The following is a 22,466-nucleotide window of genomic DNA, read 5'->3' as shown; positions in this document are numbered from 1 at the left end:
GGGCAGCTAGGTCATAGCACTCTTTCTTTGGGCTATTAGCTGTAAACAAAAATAAGAGGTCGCGATTGTCACATTAGCCTTTACGGACTGACCATAGATCCATAGATGTGGTCAGGTGCCTCAGAGGGCTTGTGCCATGTCAGAGATTTGAGCTTTCACCACTGGGAGCCTGGGTTTGTATCTAGGTGTTGTTGGCCTGGTCACCAATGGCTGCACACACAATTATGCAAACGTGTCTTTATCGTATGCAATTGACTTGAATCGGCGTGTCCCAGCTCTGAGAAACATAACGTTTGGCTTAATTGATTTGTGACACACACTCATGCAGGACGTGTCAAAGATATTGCTCCTCGTGTGGACAAGGAAGCATGTTGAAGTGACTTCAGAAAGTTGTCCTGAGATGTTATCTGCCAGGGCTGTTCTCTGACACAACGCTGATGAACTGCTGGCTGTGAAGATCCTCACGAAGCTTTCTTCACTGTATGACAAGACGCTGTTAACACTATTGGGGGAACACAAAACGTACGGATCGGTGCGTTCAAAGAGTTTCTTGGGCCTCGCCGAAAAAACTCGGCACGTTGGCTCCTGTGATGAATATTTTGTTTTTTTGTTCTGCCCCCCCGTGAGGCCTTGGTTGTTATTGTGCGCAATCAATCGTCCGTTTGTTGTTTTGTTCCCAGCGCCTGACAGCACTGCTGGAGTGATTGCGAAGACCATCGAGATAACGCTGTACAAGGAAGGCAACAGCTTTGGCTTCGTCATCAGAGGCAAGTGTTCGTTCTCCCTCCGAGAAGGTCGTGTGAGGCCACTGGAGATGATGTGGCTCAGGGGGGCATGCACGGCCTAACGCGCACCGCTTTGAAGATGGTAACTGAGGAGTGGTGACACGGCCGTGCTCTCGCAGCGTTTTCCGCTTGTTCCAAAGGTTGGCGGTTCAATCTCGGTGGCCAACCTTTGGTTAATACCGTGGGTTCATTAACCGTACATACGTGCAACCTGGCTCACCGTGCACGTTTGAGAGCCCGTGATTGTCATACTAAAACGAGAGATGGCCCGTACGTGCACAGGTGTTATGGTCCTAATTTGCGAAATTTGGAAGAAAAATATACAGTGAGGGAAAAAAGTATTTGATCCCCTGCTGATTTTGTACGTTTGTCCACTGACAAAGAAATGATCAGTCTATAATTTTAATGGTAGGTTTATTTGAACAGTGAGAGACAGAATAACAACAACAAAATCCAGAAAAATGCATGTCAAAAATGTTATGAATTGATTTGCATTTTAATGAGGGAAATAAGTATTTGACCCCTCTGCAAAACATGACTTAGTACTTGGTGGCAAAACCCTTGTTGGCCATGACAGAGGTCAGACGTTTCTTGTAGTTGGCCACCAGGTTTGCACACATCTCAGGAGGGATTTTGTCCCACTTTTTGCAGATCTTCTCCAAGTCATTAAGGTTTCGAGGCTGACGTTTGGCAACTCGAACCTTCAGCTCCCTCCACAGATTTTCTATGGGATTAAGGTCTGGAGACTGGCTAGGCCACTCCAGGACCTAAATGTGCTTCTTCTTGAGCCACTCCTTTGATGCCTTGGTCGTGTGTTTTGGGTCATTGTCATGCTGGAATACCCATCCACGACCCATTTTCAATGCCCTGGCAGAGGGAAGGAGGTTTTCACCCAAGATTTGACGGTACATGGCCCCGTCCATCGTGCCTTTGATGCGGTGAAGTTGTCCTGTCCCCTTAGCAGAAAAACACCCCCAAAGCATAATGTTTCCACCTCCATGTTTGACGGTGGGGATGGTGTTCTTGGGGTCATAGGCAGCATTCCTCCTCCTCCAAACACGGCGAGTTGAGTTGATGCCAACGAGCTCCATTTTGGTATCATCTGACCACAACACTTTCACCCAGTTGTTCTCTGAATCATTCAGATGTTCATTGTCAAACTTCAGACGGGCATGTATATGTGCTTTCTTGAGCAGGGGGACCTTGCGGGCGCTGCAGGATTTCAGTCCTTCACGGCGTAGTGTGTTACCAATTGTTTTCTTGGTGACTATGGTCCTAGCTGCCTTGAGATCATTGACAAGATCCTCCCGTGTAGTTCTGGGCTGATTCCTCATCGTTCTCATGATCATTGCAACTCCACGAGGTGATATCTTGGATGGAGCCCCGGGCCGAGGGAGATTGACAGTTCTTTTGTGTTTCTTCCATTTGCGAATAATCGCAAATGGAGACTAGGCTCTAAGAAAAGCCGTCCCGGGTGTGGACCAATCAAATTCAAGGACAGTGCATATTATTATCAGAGTTGTCTCTTTTGTTTGCATTTTGACTGCTTGTGTTGTGGTTATTGCAAACATGATGCCTTGAATAAAGGTGTCAGTTTTTGTGCCAGTTAAAAGGGTAAAACCTATTACTATAATCGCACCGACTGTTGTCACCTTCTCACCAAGCTGCTTGGCAATGGTCTTGTAGCCCATTCCAGCCTTGTGTAGGTCTACAATCTTGACCCTGACATCCTTGGAGAGCTCTTTGGTCTTGGCCATGGTGGAGAGTTTGGAATCTGATTGATTGATTGCTTCTGTGGACAGGTGCCTTTTATACAGGTAACAAGCTGAGATTAGGAGCACTCCCTTTAAGAGTGTGCTCCTAATCTCAGCTCGTTACCTGTATAAAAGACACCTGGGAGCCAGAAATCTTTCTGATTGAGAGGGGGTCAAATACTTATTTCCCTCATTAAAATGCAAATCAATTTATAACATTTTTGACATGCGTTTTTCTGGATTGTTTTGTTATTCTCTCTCACTGTTCAAATAAACATACCATTAAAATTATAGACTGATCATTTCTTTGTCAGTGGGAAAAGTACAAAATCAGCAGGGGATGATATACTTTTTTCCCTCACTGTAAACGCATAGCAAAATTGCTCTCTGCTGTGAAACTTCTACAGATTATACCCATCTTTGCAACATAGTTTTATGATAGCTTTGTGCTGAACATGTTTTCATGCTCTACTATCCGTAGATGCTGCTCTCTTATATTTACTGTCTGGGGACTAGCATTCTGGCCGTAGCTGCTTTATCTTACCTAATAGTGGCTTGTTTTGGCCCATGCAAGAATCGCTGATAGAGCCTTGTGTACCCTTTGACCTAATCTTGTCGCAGCCTTAATTGCTACGGATAATGTAAGTAACATTCAGCATATTTTTCGACTGTACAGTAAATCACCCACGTTGGTCCTGTCGTGCGTACATCGCCCGTGGCACTGGCAAAATATATCCCCTTGGGCCACTTGGCTGCTCTGATGGAGGGGTCAGGCCCTGTTTTCAATTTCTCTGTTTCACTTTTAAGCTCAAGCTGCACCTTTGAACCAACCCATACCCCTCCCTCTCTTGCTGAAGTCCTCGATGACAGTGGTTGTTCAAGGGGCGTCGTGTTGTGGTATAACTCGGTGTTGTGGTATAACTCGGTGTTGTGGTATAACTCGGTGTTGTGGTATAACTCGGTGTTGTGGTATAACTCGGTGTTGTGGTATAACTCGGTGTTGTGGTATAACTCGGTGTTGTGGTATAACTCGGTGTTGTGGTATGACTCGGTGGGACAGGTGGCGCCCATGAACAGAGGCACAAGTCGAGACCCATCCTCGTGACGTGCGTAAGACCGGGCGGTCCTGCCGACCGGTGAGTTGGCGTCACACACACCGTCACACACCGTCACACACCGTCACGTGAACTCCAGTCATCCTCGCAGCAGCAGCGGCTTGTGGCTGCCCATCGAACAAAGACGGTCGCTGCATCACGCGCTTCCAGATGCGCTTCTGCAGATTTCTGGAACCCTCTCCTTCTGAATATTAGGAAGCCCACTGGAGCTATGCCTTTTAAATCATAATCGAGATTGAAAACTAATTTCTTTAGAACTGCTTTTTGTGTTTAGTTTGTTGTCCTTCCCCCGCACCTCCGATTAGCATGGTTGGCTACGTACGGCGCGAAAGAAGTTCGACGTACATATAGAGTGGTCGCCACCTTTTCGACTTCAGACCAAATGCAGATGTCTTTCTCAGTCAGCCAAGGTCGGTTATCAAAGCTGTGCAGTATAGGAGAGCATACGGTCAGAAAATTCAACGAATCAGAATCTTTATTTAGACTGGAGGAGGAATACGATGAGCTGTGGAGCTCTTGTTCACCAATGTCCCATAGGGGCAGGTCGGCAAGTTACATTACCACCACCAGATCTCGGTTACAAATCAATTTCTGCCACCCGAACACGGATGCCAATTCCCAGACTTTCCGGGTTAAACCCCGACCAGGCGGTAACCGTACACACACACACCTCGCCAGCGGAACATGTCTATCCATTGTATGATGTTTGAACTGGCCTCTTGTCTCCCATCAGGCTGTTGTAAATGGTAGATCGGATATTACGCTGAAATATTGGGTCAAAGGTCGAGTGTGTTAGTAGTTTTGGCCTCATTTACATATATTACATATTGTAAGCCTTCAAATGACCCCACATTCCTTGAAATTGGTGGAGCAGCCTAGTAGGATGCTCATACATACATACGTGCATTTAAAGATAGCTGTACAGGTTAGTTGATTATATTTAAATTAAATTAAATACATTTTAAAAGGTTGTCTGTCCACATATTCTTCTATCAGTTTATCACAAACCATCCTGACCAATGCTTTCCAGCAGTTCAAGCAGCTTGTGACCCTCTGAAAAGGCTCCATAGTCATCTACGTTAAAATAAAATGCAGAAAATAATCTCATAAAAAAGAATCCCCCTCTCACATGTACAACGGGATACGGTGTGTAATTTATGGAAACAAACCTGCAATAATCTACAGTTTCCGCTAATTTCCACGGGCGGTTTACCGGACGACGTAGCGGAACCGCGAAAAAAGCTGCGACTTTAATAAGGATCGTTACTGGATTGGCGTTTAGGCGCTGCTAATGGACTGGTAATTATCTCGTCCGTAATTGATTTTTGGGCAACTAAAAAGAAAGCCGCCGCCACCGCCGCGTGATTTCCCTCCTCCTGTGCCGCCGCTCCCCCCATCGCCGCCGCCACCGCAGGGAAGGCACGCTGAAGGCGGGCGACCGGCTTCTGAATGTGGACGGCATGAGCCTGCACGGCGTGTCGCACGCCGAGGCGCTGGCGATCCTGCGCGAGTGCGGCCAGGAGGCCACGCTGCAGATCGAGTACGACGTCTCCATCATGGGTACGGGGGGGGCGAGCGCGTTCTGTGCCTGCGTACGTTGGGCTTCTTTCGCACCGTGCGTCGCGAACTGTGCTCCATCCGAGGTTCTCCGGTGGTGCCAACAATAACAACAACTAAACGACAACAACGGTGGTGTTAGCACGGTTGCCTACGTACGGTGCGAAGGAAGTTCTAAATACGTACGTGCAGCGGTGGACTGTGTTTACATAGGGTGTGCAGGTTTGCATGTTTTGCCACAAGTATGTGTGGTTAATACAGACTTGATGCCTGAAAATTAGTATATTTTTGGTGTTTGAACATCTTAATACCTGATTTATTGCCAGAAAGGGTGAAGGCCAAATGTTTTATTTTCATCATTTTGATGCTGCCAAAAAAGGTCCCAGAATTATTTTTTTAATCGGAAATGACAGCACGGGCAGTGCTCCCCAACCCCGGACACTGCCCACCAGAAGGGAGAGTTCCTCACCCACCACTGAGTGTTGTGTGTCTCAGACTCCGTGACCAATGCCTCGGGGCCGCTGCTGGTAGAGGTGGCCAAGACACCAGGCAGCAGCCTGGGAGTGTCTCTGAGCAGCCCTGGGCAACTCCACAAGCCGACCATCATCATCGACAAGATCCGCCCAGCCAGTGTGGCCGAGAGGTACGTGCATCCGTGTGTCTGTGTGTCTCTGTGTGTGTATGAGCGGTAGTGTAGCGGTTAGGGCCTCTGCGCTACGAACCCGGCGACCCGAGTTTGATTGCCGCTCACGGCCAACACCAGTGACGATTATATGAATCGGTCCTGGGCCTCACCTAAGTCGACTTGACCTCAAATGGGTACGTGTTGCAGTGTGTAACCATCACCACACCACCAGGGTGTGGTGTTGGCCACCCACTCCCTCGTGTGCCGTGTCGGCCTTCATAGGTGCTCGATAACAGCACTTACCCCAAACAGTCTGTTAAGGCTATAGGGGTGTCTTTGTGTATGTATGTCAGCAGTGGGGAGCGGTAGCAAAGAGGTAAGTGCTCTACTTTCACACCGTTCGTAGCCAACTGTGCTCATCGTACGTGAAACTCAACTTTTTCTTTTACCATGTAAGGCCCACTGGGCTATATGGCTCTTTAATAGAAGTGACCTGGCCAAAAATGGTAGCTTAACGAAGTGGCTTATGACGTGGAAATCATAGCAGTCAGATACTCTAGACGCATGCTGCTAAATGTGGAGGGAAAAACCCGAGCATCCAGATAAAAATCTACGCCAACACAGGGAAAGAGAAAACTCTCAAACTCACGACCTCCTGCATACCGGGCGAGGTAGTTAACATCTCGCCACCGTGGCGCCCCCCATGTACGTAGAACAACAGTCTGAAAAGCAATGCCGCTGAACGACGTCTCGCTCGCCCACGCTCGTCCCTCCGTGCCCTCTGCGCCGCTGGCACCCGCAGGTGCGGCGCCCTGCACGCGGGCGACCAGATCCTGTCCATTGACGGCACGGGCATGGAGCACTGCTCGCTGCTGGAGGCCACCCAGCTGCTGGCGAGCGCCACGGACAACGTGCGCCTCGAGATCCTGCCCATCCGGCAGGCACGCCTCGCGCTCAAGGGGCCCGAGCAAGGTGAGAGGCGGGGTGGGCACGTGGGTGGACGTGCGGACGAAAGCTCGAACGGACGGACTGATGAATGGGCACGTGGACAGGCGCGCGGGTTGACGGATGGACACAGATTGATGGACACACAGAGTGACACATGCAGAGGTGGAGAGGTAGACCGATGGATGGGCACACGGATACACGGACATACACGCGGATTGACAGACGTACATGAAGATAGATGGACACACACAGAGACGCATGGATAGATAGAGAGATAGGTGGACACATGGACAGACATGCAAATTGGCAAACAGAAATACGGATTGATGGACACACAGACACGTGGATAGATAGATGGACAGATGAATGGACACATGGACAAAGATGCAGATTCACAGATGGACATATAGATGGATGGACACACGGACACACAGACACACAGACAAACACATGGATTAATAGATGGACATAGAAATGGATGGGCACATGAACAGAGACACACAGATAGACAGATAGACAGATGGATTGACACATGGACAGACACATGGATTGATAAATGGACATAGAGATGGATGGACACACAGCCACACATGGATTGAAGTACACATGGATACAGGGACACATGAACAGACAAAACATCTGATGAACATGTGGACGGACTTGCATTTGGATGGACAGACACACAGATGGACCGATAGCTACATGGATGGACGCATGCATAGACAGACAGACACGGACAGACAGACACAAACGGAAACAAAACTCTTGCGTGTTGCAGGATACAACGCAGCGGTCTCTCAAAGCGTATGTTTTCAAGTTGGCCTCTCAACTTTCATTTCCCCTTCTCACTCTCTGCAAACGTCTGCCTTCGCTCGTCCTGCATCTCGGCTCTAAGGCCGCCTTTTCTCACTGTCCCCCCTCCCTCTTCCATTTCCTCTTCCTCTTCCTCACCGCCCCCTTTACTCCCCACTCCTTTCCACGCCCTCAACCCTTCCTCCGCCGCTCCTCTCTCCACTCTGTTCGGGGGAGCGGCTGCAGTGAAGGTGCAAAAGAGTGAGAGGCACCTTTCTTGGGACCCACGGGCCTCCCACTTCCACACCTACCACCCAGGTGACGGCCGAGTGAGGGAGCGCCTTCCTCCTCCTCCTCCTCCCCCGTCCCACCAACTGCACTCCAGTAAATGCCCTCCTCTGCCTTACTCTCGCCTGCTCTTCACTGTCGCTTTGCACTCTCATACGAAATGTCTGACTCTGTTCAGAGTTGTTGTCGTCTTCCCCCCCACCCCGCCTAAATTGTATCCTGATCGGAGCTATCGGTGTCATGGGCTCAGATGAATACTAACCCATTCGGGACTCAAGCAGAGCAGCGCAACCCTTCGTGTTGGAGAACGGTCTGCTGAAGTGTCCGTCACGGAAGTAGATCTGAGATCCCTTCCCCCAGGGTCGCCCCTTTGCAAAAGAGGCGATCTTTTCACGTGCCTCACTGGCTGTATTGCCATCTCCCGATTAATTAAAGGATACCGAACTGATGCCACCTCTGGTCCACACAGTGGATGCCAGCACTCTCCCGCCCAACCTTGCCACAGGCACTTTTGTTCATGGCATGGCAATCTGATATTTTTTCACTCTCAAAGCTGGAATATAACCCAGTTAAGTACAGAACCACATTTAATGTGACGGTTTCTTGCCCAGTCATAGGTGGGTGACTGGGCTGAGGCCATCGACTCGCTGAACTTGAGAACTCGGTTTAATCACAGACCACTCGCCTGGATTCAAACCCAGGTCCCTCAGCGCTCTGACCTCTGAACCATTCGGCCACCTCTGCTGCGGAACAGCGCTGGGGATTGTTGATGTGAGGCTGCCATCTAACTGTGTGTCAAGTGATGAGATGAATAACCTTTTTGGTTTATGCTGCCGTGATGTGCTTGTCATGCATATCATTTGTGGAGCATGCTTGTATTTTTAATTTCGTTGCCTGTATCATATATACCTGGCTACCTGCCTGCTTTCTTGTATGTCTGTCTGTCTGTCTATATCTGTCTAGCCTTCTGTGTCCTTGTCTGCCCATCTATATGTATATTGTCATGCCTGTAAATCACTCTGCCTCCTGCCTATCTGCCTCCCATTCATCCACCTATCCATCCGTTTGTCCATCTGTTTAATTTTCCGACTTGGTGTAGTTCTGCTTCATTGCCTATTTGGCATTCCCGTCTCTGCGTGTCTGTCCGTCTGTCGTTTTGGTCTCTCCCTGTATTTCCCCGTCTCTCTCTCTCTGTGCTACTCTCACCCCCATCCTCTGCCCTCCCTTCCCCTCCCCGCCCCTCCCCTCCCCTCCCCCATCCCGTCTCCCCATCGCCCCCTCGCGCAGTGGCGATGGTGTCGGCCACGTTCTCTCCGACCTCCATGAGTGCTCACAGCATCAGCTCGCTTCACCCGAGCAGCCTGGGCCGCGCGACGCTGCCCCTGGGCTCGCGCAGTGCCTCCGTACGTCGCCGCGCTCGCAAGAAGGACTACAAGAGCTCGCGTGAGACTCCCACGTTGCGGTTTGTGCTCTGTACCGGGCTCTTGTAATTAAACGGTTTTGGGGGTCCTACGACCGTGCCTGACCCTTAGGAGGCTCGGCCGAGATGCGAGGCGGCGTGGCACAGACGTGTGAAGTGCTATGGAATTAATATTATAATTATAGTGATGATGGCAGTAATTGTGATGTTGCTAGTGGTATTGAGCTAGTGATGATGGATGTAATGAAGGTGGTGATGATGAAGCTGCTTCATAGCTCATCGAATTCAGATTTGGCCAACTCCAGCAGCACTCGCTGCCGTTATTTCCGTCATTATTATTCTTCTGACTCGAAGCCCCTTGCCACCCTCATCCGCCCCACCCCCCTTTTCCCAAGTTGTTAATTGTGACCCTCGTCTGTGGGAGGGTGTCTCTCGCTTTGTGCTACGGTCAGTCGCGGGAGGCGACGGCTCGCCTCGTTAGCGGCTGTCACGCTGGCCGGACTTGGCTGCGCATCAGCAAAGGCTCACCGCCCCCCCCCCCCCCATCATCCCCCACCCCCCAGTGTCTCTGGCGTCGAGCAGCCTGGGCCCTGGCGGGCAGGTGGTGCACGCGGAGGTGATGGAGGTGGTGCTGTACGGGGACGGCCTGGGCAGCCTCGGCGTTCAGCTGCAGGGCGGCGTCTTCAGCACCGAGGTGCTCAACCTGCCCCCCGTCGTCAGCTTCATCGAGCCCGACAGCCCCGCTGAGCGGTGAGGCACCGGGGGCCGGCGGCGTGCTGCGACACCGCGCGACGACACCGTGTGACACCACGCGGCAACGGCATGTCACACCGCGCGGCAACGCCGTGTGACACCGCGCGGAAATACCGTGTGATTCCACGCGACAGCACCGTGCGGTAACACTGCACGATGCGGACTAGGGCTTTGTCTTTTGAACCACCTTTGTCATCTGGGACCGCCACCTGTTAGGTCAGAGGTCGTCGAACCAACATAACAAAAAAAGGCTTTCTTTTTTCGAATTAGGAAAATTAAAAAAACTCAAAATTTCAGGAGCCGCAATGCGTGTGGTGAATACGAGACGGTGGTCCTTTATAAATAACGTCACGAAGCTCTCCTTAAAGAGCAGTGTGCGGCTGCGGAACCGCACGTTGCCGACCCCTGAGTTAGGTCAACCGGCCCATGCCCGCGTCTGTTTGACCTCTCGCGATGGGCTGTGGCCACTCAGGCATGGGGGGGTTATTCCAGTCTGCCATTGGCCGGGAAAATATTTCCGTGAGAAATGAGGCATCCGCAGACCATTGTGGCGGTTGCCGTTAGCCGGTGCCGACCTTAGGCCAAGCACGGTGCAGGAGAGGGGGACGGTGTGGCCGGAACCACGCGGGGAACAATTTTGTCTCCAATAGAGGTTTTTTGGGTTTAGATCGCGTAAATATAAATGTGTCGTTAAACCCACCACCACCCGACACAGCCAATTAGTAAGGTTTGTCATTTCAACAGAAAATGAGCAATTCGTTACTAGTACATCACACCGGTGTGTTGGAGAGTAAACCCACAACATTTACAATTCGAGTTCATTCGTCAGGTGGTGGCGGATTTAAGGACAAATTTTTATTCACGTAATCTAACCCAAAAATCTCTGTTATGGATTATATTTGTCGCAAAAGCCTACGTGTTAAACTGAATTTTGTCTCCCTAGCGCCGATGTTCACAGGCTGCGTCAGCTACTCAAATAATGTTGAGTTGACCTAGAGCAAGTGGAAGACCGGCGACAACAGCTGTTTGTGCCGCACGCTGCAGATGCGGGGTGCTGCAGATGGGAGACCGGTTGCTGGCCGTGGGCGGCGTCCCCACGGAGGAGGCCACGCTGGACGAGGTGCACCAGCTGCTACGGGAGGCCGCGGCCGGTGGCCGCACGCGCCTGCAGGTGGAGTTCGACGTCGCGGGTGAGCGCCGACCTTGCGGGGGGGGGGGGTGGGGTTGTTTGGGGGGCGCTGCTGTGAACGCGCCAACGCCGGCGCCACGGGGTTTTACCGCCGGATTATCAGCGGTTAAAGTAATAAAGAAACATTTGGTCAGTGACACCGCCTTAACAAGAACGGTATATTATCGGTGAAGCTAGTAATGGTGTTAATGATGACGATATAAATAGTTGAATTTTTGCTGATGCATATATTGCGAATGGTGATGTTCGTGATGATGTCACACAGCTGCTGTCCCTGACTGCTTCCATAGATGATGATGATAAGGAAGTCGCTCATGGTAATGCCATGCAGAAGGACCGTTGCTCAGAACGTCATCAATTCTATAGATCGTTTATTTTGGACGGCTGTGTAATTTTGCTGTTATTGATGCTTGTGCAAGTGGTTTTTTGAGAAGGTGCCAGTCCACAACACATTTAGAGTAGCTCTCTAGAGCTCCCTCCAGTGGAGGTGTGGAGGTCCTTCAGCCAGCAGTGGCGTGAGCAAGCAATTGCAGGGCTGCACCTTTACCTGCGTAACGGAATTCTAAATTCTGATTATTTACTGCCCTTTGTAATTCCACTGCTGGATGAAGTGCTCCCCATGACTTGTTTGTCCACGCTTCAACGTGTACCAGTCAGTGTTGGTGTGTTCAGATATCGCTCGCCACTGCTGTGGGCTGTGGTGGGAATTGAACTTCGATGCTCCATGTTCATGGCACACTGCGCTTCGATGAGTCAAGACGAACTCTTCAAATTATCTGTGAACAATGTCTGATGGAAACGGACTGATACTGAATATTTTTGTTTTCAAGATGTTATATTTATCTTTGTATGTATATTTTTATTGCATGGGTTTAGAGGGAGAATGACATGACGCGTGGGATAAATATTGAATGATGATGATGGTGTGGCCAGCATTAGTGAGCACACAGTCCGAGGCCTGTCCTTGACTCTTAAACACATCCTCAATTTGCACAACAATGCTCACTTTGTGTTTTTTCGCTTTTTTTGTCTTTTCAAACTATTGCAGCTGTGCTTATCAGCGTGTCGTGAGGTGAAAAAATATCCACTTGGAACCATCACAGGAAGCAATTCATGCCACTTTGTTATAGAAATGCCCTCTGAAAAGTGATATCGGAGAATTGCCTCTGAAGCCCCTTCATGTGCCTCTTATCTATAATAAGGGCTCTGAATTTTCTCACATTTCGCTCCGCTATGGAGATGGATGTCTCATAGCATTGGAACTGATATCTTTTTAATTCCTCACGGTAGGAAATAACATTCTGATCTAATGAAAACCAAATTAAACATTAATGGATTTTTTTTCTGCATTATTTCTTGTCTGGGCTGAGCCACCCAGTCTCACCCCTCTATCTATGGTCCTTGATATTATAATCTTCGGGCATTAGCATAAGCCCTACCTTAACCGCCACTCAGCACAACATATCTGATTAGCTGTTTCCTGTGAAACGCCATTTCTCAAGCCACAGCCTTCATGCCCCCTCCCACCCCCTCCACCACATCGGTGCAGCATTCTGCATTTACCAATCTTCTTAATTAATTCAAGCGTGAACATGTTACATGCGTGTACTACACCTGATGGTCGGTAACCGCACAAACACGTGTACCGCGGTTCGTCACGGTGCTTTAGACTGAAAGCTAATCTCTCCATCCCTCTTCCGACATTGATGTGTTTCAGGAATGCTTCGTAACACTTATCATAAACCTGTGCTCTCGATTGACATACAGTGAGAGAAAAAAGTATTGGATCCCCTGCTGATTTTGTATGTTTGCCCACTGACAAAGAAATGATCAGTCTATAATTTTAATGGTAGGTTTATTTGAACAGTGAGAGACAGAATAACAACAACAAAATTGAAGAAAATCGCATGTCAAAAATGTTATGAATTGATTTGCATTTTAATAAGGGAAATAAGTATTTGACCCCTCTGCAAAACATGACTTAGTACTTGGTGGCAAACCCCTTGTTGGCCATCACAGAGGTCGGACGTATCTTGTAGTTGGCCACCATTTTTGCACACATCTCAGGAGGGATTTTATCCCACTCCTCTTTACAGATCTTCTCCAAATCATTAAGGTTTTGAGGCTGACGTTTGGCAACTCGAACCTTCAGCTCCCTCCACAGATTTTCTATGGGATTAAGGTCTGGAGACTGGCTAGGCCACTCCAGGACCTTAATGTGCTTCTTCTTGAGCCACTCCTTTGTTGCCTTGGCCGTGTGTTTTGGGCCATTGTCATGCTGGAATACCCATCCACGACCCATTTTCAATGCCCTGGCTGAGGTAATGAGGTTCTCACCCAAGATTTGACGGTACATGGCCCCGTCCATCATCCCTTTGATGCGGTGAAGTTATCCTGTCCCCTTAGAAGAAAAACACCCCCAAAGCATAATGTTTCCACCTCCATGTTTGACGGTGGGGATGGTGTTCTTGGGGTCATAGGCAGCATTCCTCCTCCTCCAAACACGGCGAGTTGAGTTGATGCCAAAGAGCTCCATTTTGGTATCATCTGACCACAACACTTTCACCCAGTTGTCCTCTGAATCATTCAGATGTTCATTAGCAAACTTCAGACGGGAATGTATATGTGCTTTCTTGAGCAGGGGGACCTTGCGAGCGCTGCAGCATTTCAGTCCTTCACGGCGTAGTGTGTTACCAATTATTTTCTTGGTGACTATGGTCCCAGCTGCCTTGAGATCTTTGACAAGATCCTCCCGTGTAGCTCTGGGCTGATTCCTCACCGTTCTCATGATCATTGCAACTCCACGAGGTGAGATTTTGCATGGAGCCCCAGGCTGAGGGAGATTGACAGTTCTTTTCTGTTTCTTCCATTTGCGAATAATCGCACCAACTGTTGTCACCTTCTCACCAAGCTGCTTGGCAATGTGCTGTAGCCCATTCCAGCCTTGTGTAGGTCTGCAATCTTGTCGCTGACATCCTTGGAGAGCTCTTTGGTCTTGGCCATGGTGGAGAGTTTGGAATCTGATTGATTGATTGATTACTTCTATGGACAGGTGCCTTTTATACAAGTAACAAGCTGAGATTAGGAGCACTTCCATTAAGAGTGTGCTCCTAATCTCAGCTCGTTACCTGTATCAAAGACACCTGGGAACCAGAAATCTTTCTGATTGAGAGGGGGTCAAATACTTATTTCCCTCATTAAAATGCAAATCAATTTATAACATTTTTGACATGCGTTTTTCTGGATTTTTTTGTTGTTATTCTGTCTCTCACTGTTCAATTAAACCTACCATTAAAATTATAGTCTGATCATTTCTTTGTCAGTGGGCAAACGTACAAAATTAGCAGGGGATCAAATACTTTTTTCCCTCACTGTACACTCCCAAGTCTTACTATAAGCATTTCCTTAAAGCCGTCCTCCCACACTGATCTGTCGCTCACAGTCTCCATTAGAGTTATGCACGTCGCAAGGCTCAGCATAAGCCATTACTCAAACACAAGCCTGCATGACACTTTTAAAAGTATTTTTTTGCAAATTGGACGCTCGAGCTTTCGTGTGCAATTAAAGCTTCAACAGAGGCACAATCTTAGCACGGTTGGCTATGTACGGCATGACAGAAGTTCAACATACATAGCTCCTGAATATGACCTCACCTTAAGACGCTGTACCGAAATGATGGGCGTCTTCTTAATGTCGAGAGAAACGGTTGCAGGCGGTGGCGAAAAACATAAACGAAAGGTCTTGGGGTTGGACATGAATAGGGGGCGGGGAAATCGACAGCACACAGGCGAATGGAGGAAGAGAGTTCCAGACAATGGGGGCAGCAGAGGAGAATGAGCAACTGCCTTCTGAGCACGTGGTCACCAATGTCACGTTTTCACGAGTGTGAGAAATCCGTGCTCGTTTTTTCGTACAAACACTTGAAGAGCAATGCGGCTCTGTGGTCTCAACCCCTCCCACGCGTCCCCCTGTCCCCCCAAATCCTCCTTTCCCTCCAAAATTGCTTATTTGAAACAAATGTTAATATATGCTTGGGTTAGGTTAAGGAATGAAGAGGATTTATATATATATTTTGGAATATTTCACTGTGTAGGAAAACAAAAACCCCAACACGGCCCTGAAGAGTTTACCGGAGTGCGGCCCCCTGCCGGTTGCGCATCTGCGTTGGGCCCGTGCCGTCGCACCGTTTTTCGAGAGTGGCCCGGGCTGCTGGGTTTTTACGCCTTCCATGGAAATGTGGGCCACGCAGACTTGCCTGGTTCGTGGACCCAGGCCGGCTTGCTTGATTGCTTTCTCAGTGGTCATGGAAAAGTCGGAAAACGGGTGGCGAGTCACTCGTGGCCACTCGCTGAACTTGAACTTCTTCTTGAACTTCTTTTGCGCTGTACGTGGCCAACCATACTAATCGCGGGGGAGAAGGAGCTGAGCCACCGTGACGCCGTCCATTAATCAGCTGTTCCGCTCGCCCAATGAATGCAGAGTCCGTCGTTCCCAGCAGCGGCACGTTCCACGTCAAATTGCCCAAGAGGAGAGGAGTGGAGCTGGGAATCACCATCAGCTGTAAGTCCGCATTGCTCCCCAAAGGCATCACGCCATTTGGCCAAAGGAGCGGCAATGAAAGCTCCACAAAATCAATTCCGCAAGCGGTAGTCTTATTGCAATTTGTGTTTTAGTCGATTGATCGAAGTTGCCAAACGATACGGCCATGAAAACATATATATAACGAGCAGAGTCGACGTTTATGCCTCCATGCGCGGAGCAAATATTACCCATTAGCATTCGTTAACTTTAACGAGAGTACCCATTAAGTGAACTCTGGATAGGGTCACTAGTGATTGATTGAACATTAAACAAACTCTATTAATTTAATTGAGACCCTTGTGCTGATACAGTTTATTTTCTACGTCTGAGCTGAATATTGAAGCTGGCCAAAGATTTGTGTTCAACGTCTGATCGCATCTCCTACATTTATTTAAATAAGATATGGATTACTTAGGATTTTACCAGCATTCTTGTCTGCAGTCATATACTAATGATAATAATTACAGCCCTTTAATAGTTCACTGCTGGATGAAGGCCCTCATTCATGGGGGTTGTTTGACCATACTTCACCTTACTACTGGTGGTCAGTGTCTGTTGGTGAAGAGCTCTGCTGGTTCTCGAACCAGTTCACATGCCACTCACCAGTGATTGTTAACTGTGGCAGGTCACTGGGTTCATAGCTCAGTGAAACATACCTGTCAACCCCTTATCAGTGCCCTACCTTATTACAGACCAATTCAGACCTTATTGGTCACCCCGTGCCCTTATAAATCTCAACGTTCATCCTAGAAAGTCCCATCGCAAGGGAGAAATGCAAACAAATAGACGCATTTTTTGTGCCCGTATTGAAACGGCTGTATGCCGTATGGATCTGAAAACTCAATTACCCTGTACAAGAATACGGGCTAAACCATATGGGTTGATAGGTATGGTGAACTCACCACGTTTGCCTCCATTGCGCCCAGATTTAATACATCATCAACAAATACGCGTTGGTATATTTGATGAGGATCAGGGAAGCAAAATCATGTTTTGAAGTAAGAACACCCCAATGTAGTTATGCAATTCATTTATATTTTTATTTACTTCATTTAAGTACTTGCCGTTTAAAGAACAGTGCTGAGAAACGCAATAATGTTTTTTACCGGCGTATGTGATTATTTACACATTTCAGGAGGGTTGTGGATGATGTTTGGCCATTTCCAATATAATGAGTGGCTTGCATTGATGGCAAACCCATAACGCCCAGAGACGCCCCATGGCATGGGGAGGTCCTTCATCCAGCAATGGATTGGCAAAAGGCAGTAACTGAAGATATTAATTTACTTGTACATCATTTCAAATGTGAGACCAGGGCTATGCCATTGGTGCCCGAAGATGATGGGCCTTCAAAACAAGCTGAACAAATGGCTGGTACAGTTTGAAACCTTTGGGTTTGACAGCAGCACGATGATGGTGGTGGGGGATGTTTTCACTCCTTGTGTATTGTCGGGGGGCCACACGTCAGGGACCTCACTAAATGCCACCACGGGCCTCACTAAATGCCACCAGGGGCCTCACTAAATGCCACCAGGGGCCTCACTAAATGCCACCAGGGGCCTCACTAAATGCCACCAGGGGCCTCACTAAATGCCACCAGGGGCCTCACTAAATGCCACCAGGGGCCTCACTAAATGCCACCAGGAGCCGCCTGTGCCCCCCCACTTCCCCTGCGCGGGCCTTGCAATGAAGAACACCGATTTAAACGCCCTCATTCTCAAACATTTCGGCCGCTCCTCTAGTGCTTTGTCAACACTCAGCCGCTCTCCGCGCTAGGGCAGAGGAGAGAGGGGGTTGGGGCTTCAGTCCCTCGTACCCGTCTCACTCGTGGTGCTTGTGGTGATTTCTCAGCGCCGGCTTACCGCAAGGCAGGCGATCCACTCGTCATCTCCGACGTCAAGAAAGGCAGCGTTGCACATCGGTGAGCCCGTCGCTTAAGCCGCCGAGTGAATCGCTGCCCAGCCTAAGTGGGTCGGTAACGGTGAGGTTAAATTTGGATGTCTATAAGGGTTGGGTTTGTTTAGCATGCTGGGCCCAAAATGCCAAAATACCAAGCAGCTAGCAACAGACAACACTGTTGACGCAGCGATAGATAAGAGTCGATACGTTTCTTAAATTGAGTAAGATTAATTAAAACTTGGGAATAGCGACGATGGGAGGGAATCCCAAAGTCGGGCAGTGCGAGGGAAGAAGCAGGAAGAGAAGTGGGTCATATGCTTCGCCAGTCTGGTCTAAGCATATGTAAGCGAAGGGACAGGGTTTAGTATTATACCAAACTCTTGTCTATGCTGAGGTGCACGGTTCATTGATAGACCAGGCTGTGTCTATGCTGAGGAACACGGTTGATCGTTGGACGAGGCTGTCTAAGACGTTGACCTCTGTGTGTCGCTCCCCCGTGAGGACGGGGACTCTGGAGCCGGGGGATCAGCTGCTGGCGATCGACGGCGTCCGTCTCGACCACTGCTCTATGGAGGACGCGGCTCACATCCTGCGGCAGGGGGATGAGCTCGTGAGACTGAAGATCCGCAAGGACGACGACAACTCAGGTCTCGGCTCGTCTCCGGGCGTGCATTGAGGATTTGTTTTACTTTGTATCACCCGTGTGTAATTGTTATGACAGAAAACTGAACGAAGCTTGGCCCATGATGTATGGGGTGAATAATAACGAAATTATTCAATGTTACATATGTATGTTGAACTTATATCGCACCGTATGTAGCCAACCGTGCGTATCGGAGGTGTGATTAATATAGATTAATATACAAAGCATTTGAGAATATATATGTATAAGTATGCCTGCATTTTAACATTTTTTAAAAAAACATTTGGCATAAAAAAAAAGTTATCTTGCTAGGTCCTCACGGCAAGGGCCTACAAAAACTTGCGTGGACCCGAAGGAACGGATCATCGAATGAACTCCCTTGGGGCGACTGCACCTCACCCCGTCGCTCCTCTCCTCCTCTCTCCCGCCGGCCGTGCAGACGAGCTGGAGGGCACGGGCGCCATCAGCTACACGGTGGAGCTGAAGCGCTACGGTGGGCCCCTCGGCATTACCATCTCCGGCACCGAGGAGCCCTTCGACCCCATCATCATCTCGGGCCTCACCTCCGGCGGCCTTGCCGAACGGTAGTTGCTGCCGCTCGGGGGGCCCCCCGCAGAGGTCGCGAGGGTGGTGCAGTAGCCGCAGCTGCTGAGGGGTGGTTTGTCCCTAGGTGCCAGGATCTGAGACGGTGGGCGTGGGGAGGGCGGGGAGGTACTCAGAAGGAGGGCCTCATCTGGCATTTTCCCACAGGTCCACCAGCCCTGGCGATGGTTCAAGCTCTGCTAGGGATGGGGAGACGAGGGCAGCGGTGCAAGGGAAATTGTGTTTGGTGAGGTGTTGGTGGTTCAGCCGATATATATAGTGACTTTCTGAGCCGCTCCCTACTGGACATCTCTAAAAAATAGAGCTTCGTAGCTCATTGGATACCTCCAGTTTAAATGAAGATTCTGATTTCAAGCATCTTATAGAAATTGTTGATGGTTTCTGCAGTGTCTTCCAGCACAGATCGATGGGTGTTACAAATTCGTCTCAGTAACCGGAACTAAAAAGTTATTTCTCGAAATGCATGGCGTGTGAAATCTTACTGCAGCTGTGTCTCAACCTGCCGCTCCATGTAACTTTGCTGTGTGTGCCTGCCTGTGTGTGTGTGTGCATCTGTGGGAAGCAGTAGTGTGTGAATCGGTCTTGGGCCCTCCCAAAGGAGTACCTGATGCAATGTTTTAACATCGTCACTGCGGAGACAAAGGCAACCGGGCATAATAATGGCCACCCCCCCCCCCACCCCCTCGTGTGCTTTGGCGACCTTCACAGGTGCTCGCTAACAGCACTTGCTCAAAGAGTGTTCGACAAGGATGATTTGTCTTTGTGCCTGTGTCCGCACGAGATGGCCGTCCGTGTGCGCTCACGCGTGAGAGGAGTAAAAAAAATAATCTCGAAAAATGCTGCAAATATCAATCGCGTGCCTTCTGAAACCCGCGCTGTGTCGCAGGACCGGAGCCATCCACATCGGAGACCAGATCCTGGCGATCAACGCCGTCGGCCTAAAGGGGAAGCCGCTGAGCGAGGCCATCCGCCTCTTGCAGACGGCGGGCGAGACCGTCACGCTGCGCATACGGAAGCTCGCCGAGCGTGAGTGCCCCCTCCCCCCCTCACGCCAATTCCAATTGTATCCCGATTGTGCAATCAGCGGGTGTCGTGTCACGAGGCGAAGTGCGGAATTCGTTCGGAGTGTGACCCTTCGTGTGAGAGAATCGTCTGCACACGGGGATAATTGTTCTTCACTTGGCAGTCGATCTCTCATTTTAGCCAAATGGAGTCCTTATGAAAACGTTATTATCACGTTTTTTTTATAATTTAGTGACCGGGCCGAGACCATCAACTCACTGCGCTTGAGAGAACCCGCTTGTAATCGGAGGCTAGCATCTAGATTCGAGCGCAGGGTGTCTCAGCGGTGCGGGGCTCAGCGCCGTGACCTCTGAGCCACGTGGCCAGCTCTCGTCTCAACCTCCGTCGTGAAGCGCGGCTCTGGCATCGCACGGGAGAGACCGCCTCGAGCAGGCCGCCAACTCTCCCGCCGATGCGCAGGCCCCTACCGCGCGCTGACGGGCGGCGCGGGCGCCCTGGCCGAGGGCAGCGACGGGGATGAAGAGGAGGACGAGGAGGAGGAGCTGGACAGCGTGCGACGCGCTGCCAAGATGGCCGAGCTGCTGAGCGCTGTGCCGAGCCTGGACAGCGCCACTGGCTCATGGGACGGCTCGGGCACGGACAGTGGATACGGCACGCAAGGTTGAAAATTTGTTTTTACTTTTTTCCACGTAAGGCCCACCGAGCTACAGTGAGGGGAAAAAAGTATTTGATCCCCTGCTGATTTTGTACGTTTGCCCACTGACAAAGAAATGATCAGTCTATAATTTTAATGGTAGGTTTATTTGAACAGTGAGAGACAGAATAACAACAACAAAATCCAGAAAAACGCATGTCAAAAATGTCATAAATTGATTTTCATTTTAATGAGGGAAATAAGTATTTGACCCCTCTGCAAAACATGACTTAGTACTTGGTGGCAAAACCCTTGTTGGCAATCACAGAGGTCAGACGTGTCTTGTAGTTGGCCACCAGGTTTCAACACATCTCAGGAGGGATTTTGTCCCACTCCTCTTTGCAGATCTTCTCCAAGTCATTAAGGTTTTGAGGCTGACGTTTGGCAACTCGAACCTTCAGCTCCCTCCACAGATTTTCTATGGGATTAAGGTCTGGAGACTGGCTAGGCCACTCCAGGACCTTAATGTGCTTCTTCTTGAGCCACTCCTTTGTTGCCTTGGCCGTGTGTTTTGGGTCATTTTCATGCTGGAATACCCATCCACGACCCATTTTCAATGCCCTGGCTGAGGGAAGGAGGTTCTTACCCAAGATTTGACGGTACATGGCCCTGTCCATCGTCCCTTTTATGCAGTGAAGTTGTCCTGTCCCCTTAGCAGAAAAACACCCCCAAAGCATAATGTTTCCACCTCCATGTTTGACGGTGGGGATGGTGTTCTTTGGTTCTTTCGGTAAAGTCACGTAGAATGAGAATAAAATAATAAAATAATAAACTAAAATAACACAATAAAATTATCACGACGTTTCGGCCACAACACAAGTGGCCTTCATCAGGTGAAGGGACGAGACTGTCTCGAGGACAGCGCTGGAGTGAACACAGCCAAGCTCTGACCGTGACCTTTAAGCTGTGTGAGAAGAAACAGAGCGCCTTGACAAAGGAATTAGCATAAAAATTAGCATTTAATTGGCGGACTTAGCAAGATGAACGTTGTAGAGGGGTGAACATGTGCAGGTCGGCGAGGGGGGGAGGGGGAGTTTATATATTGATGGTGTGAAAAGGGAATTTAAGCTGCTGCGAAAGTTTGGGATACCACTACTTGAAAAAATATACTGTACCATTGAAAATTAGTTTAATGTTTGGTTCGGATAATTTAGCATTGAAATAGCTGCTGGGGATGGTGTTCTTGGGGTTATAGGCAGCATTCCTCCTCCTCCAAACACAGCGAGTTGAGTTGATGCCAAAGAGCTCCATTTTGGTCTCATCTGACCACCCATTTTTTCGCCATATAGCATTGTGATATATAACGACTTATTGTTGGTAGCTTAGCTGATTGGAGAATATAGAGTTTATTGATAAAATTAAGGTAATTTATATTTTAGTTTTTATTGGTTCACTATATAGTACTGTGAATAGCTCAGATGTGTAGGCCTTGACTTCAACATAGTAATTTCTGTGACCAGTCACTAGCTAATCACTCAGTTATTTCAATGCTAAATTCGCCTAGTTATTTCAATGCTAAATTATCCTGTTTGATATGTACTAAGTGCCTCGGTGAATGTGTATGGTCTGACTTTAACGTAGCTATTTCTGTGAGCAGTTACAAGTTAATCACTCAGCTATTTCAATGCTAAATTCTATGCTAATTTCATTGTCAAGGGGTACCTCTGCGGATGTGTATGCTTTAACTTTTAACATAACTATTTCTGTGACCAGTCACAAGCTAATAATTCAGCCATTTCAATGCTAAATTATATGCTAATTCCTTTGTCAAGGCGCTTTGTTCCTCTCACACAGCTT

General features: G+C 49.1%; 1 protein-coding gene across 8 annotated transcripts in view; it reads left to right on the top strand.

Moving 5' to 3' along the window:
• The window catches only part of LOC116949381 (glutamate receptor-interacting protein 2-like), a 160,731-nt gene that overhangs the window by 124,915 nt on the left and 13,350 nt on the right, over positions 1 to 22,466 (top strand). For 5 of the 8 annotated variants that reach the window (XM_076072053.1, XM_032966644.2, XM_032966639.2 and 2 more), the window contains 15 exons: positions 681 to 767; positions 3,600 to 3,675; positions 5,069 to 5,214; positions 5,707 to 5,854; positions 6,639 to 6,808; positions 7,823 to 7,960; positions 9,152 to 9,307; positions 9,848 to 10,034; positions 11,082 to 11,227; positions 15,706 to 15,786; positions 17,659 to 17,728; positions 18,208 to 18,353; positions 18,789 to 18,933; positions 19,839 to 19,978; positions 20,435 to 20,635. In XM_076072053.1, the coding sequence (XP_075928168.1) occupies positions 681 to 767; positions 3,600 to 3,675; positions 5,069 to 5,214; positions 5,707 to 5,854; positions 6,639 to 6,808; positions 7,823 to 7,960; positions 9,152 to 9,307; positions 9,848 to 10,034; positions 11,082 to 11,227; positions 15,706 to 15,786; positions 17,659 to 17,728; positions 18,208 to 18,353; positions 18,789 to 18,933; positions 19,839 to 19,978; positions 20,435 to 20,635 (2,037 nt within the window). The remainder of the gene's footprint in view (positions 1 to 680; positions 768 to 3,599; positions 3,676 to 5,068; positions 5,215 to 5,706; positions 5,855 to 6,638; positions 6,809 to 7,822; positions 7,961 to 9,151; positions 9,308 to 9,847; positions 10,035 to 11,081; positions 11,228 to 15,705; positions 15,787 to 17,658; positions 17,729 to 18,207; positions 18,354 to 18,788; positions 18,934 to 19,838; positions 19,979 to 20,434; positions 20,636 to 22,466) is intronic. The other 3 variants (XM_032966645.2, XM_076072054.1, XM_032966642.2) reach the window with 2 other exon arrangements.

This window comes from Petromyzon marinus, chromosome 36, assembly GCF_048934315.1.
Source record: "Petromyzon marinus isolate PM22_M1 ecotype Great Lakes invasive population chromosome 36, UKy_Petmar_22M1.pri1.0, whole genome shotgun sequence".
Classification (NCBI taxonomy): Eukaryota; Metazoa; Chordata; class Hyperoartia; order Petromyzontiformes; family Petromyzontidae; genus Petromyzon; species Petromyzon marinus.
Note: the sequence above shows the minus strand (reverse complement) of the source record. Positions and strands in the feature narration are given on the sequence as shown.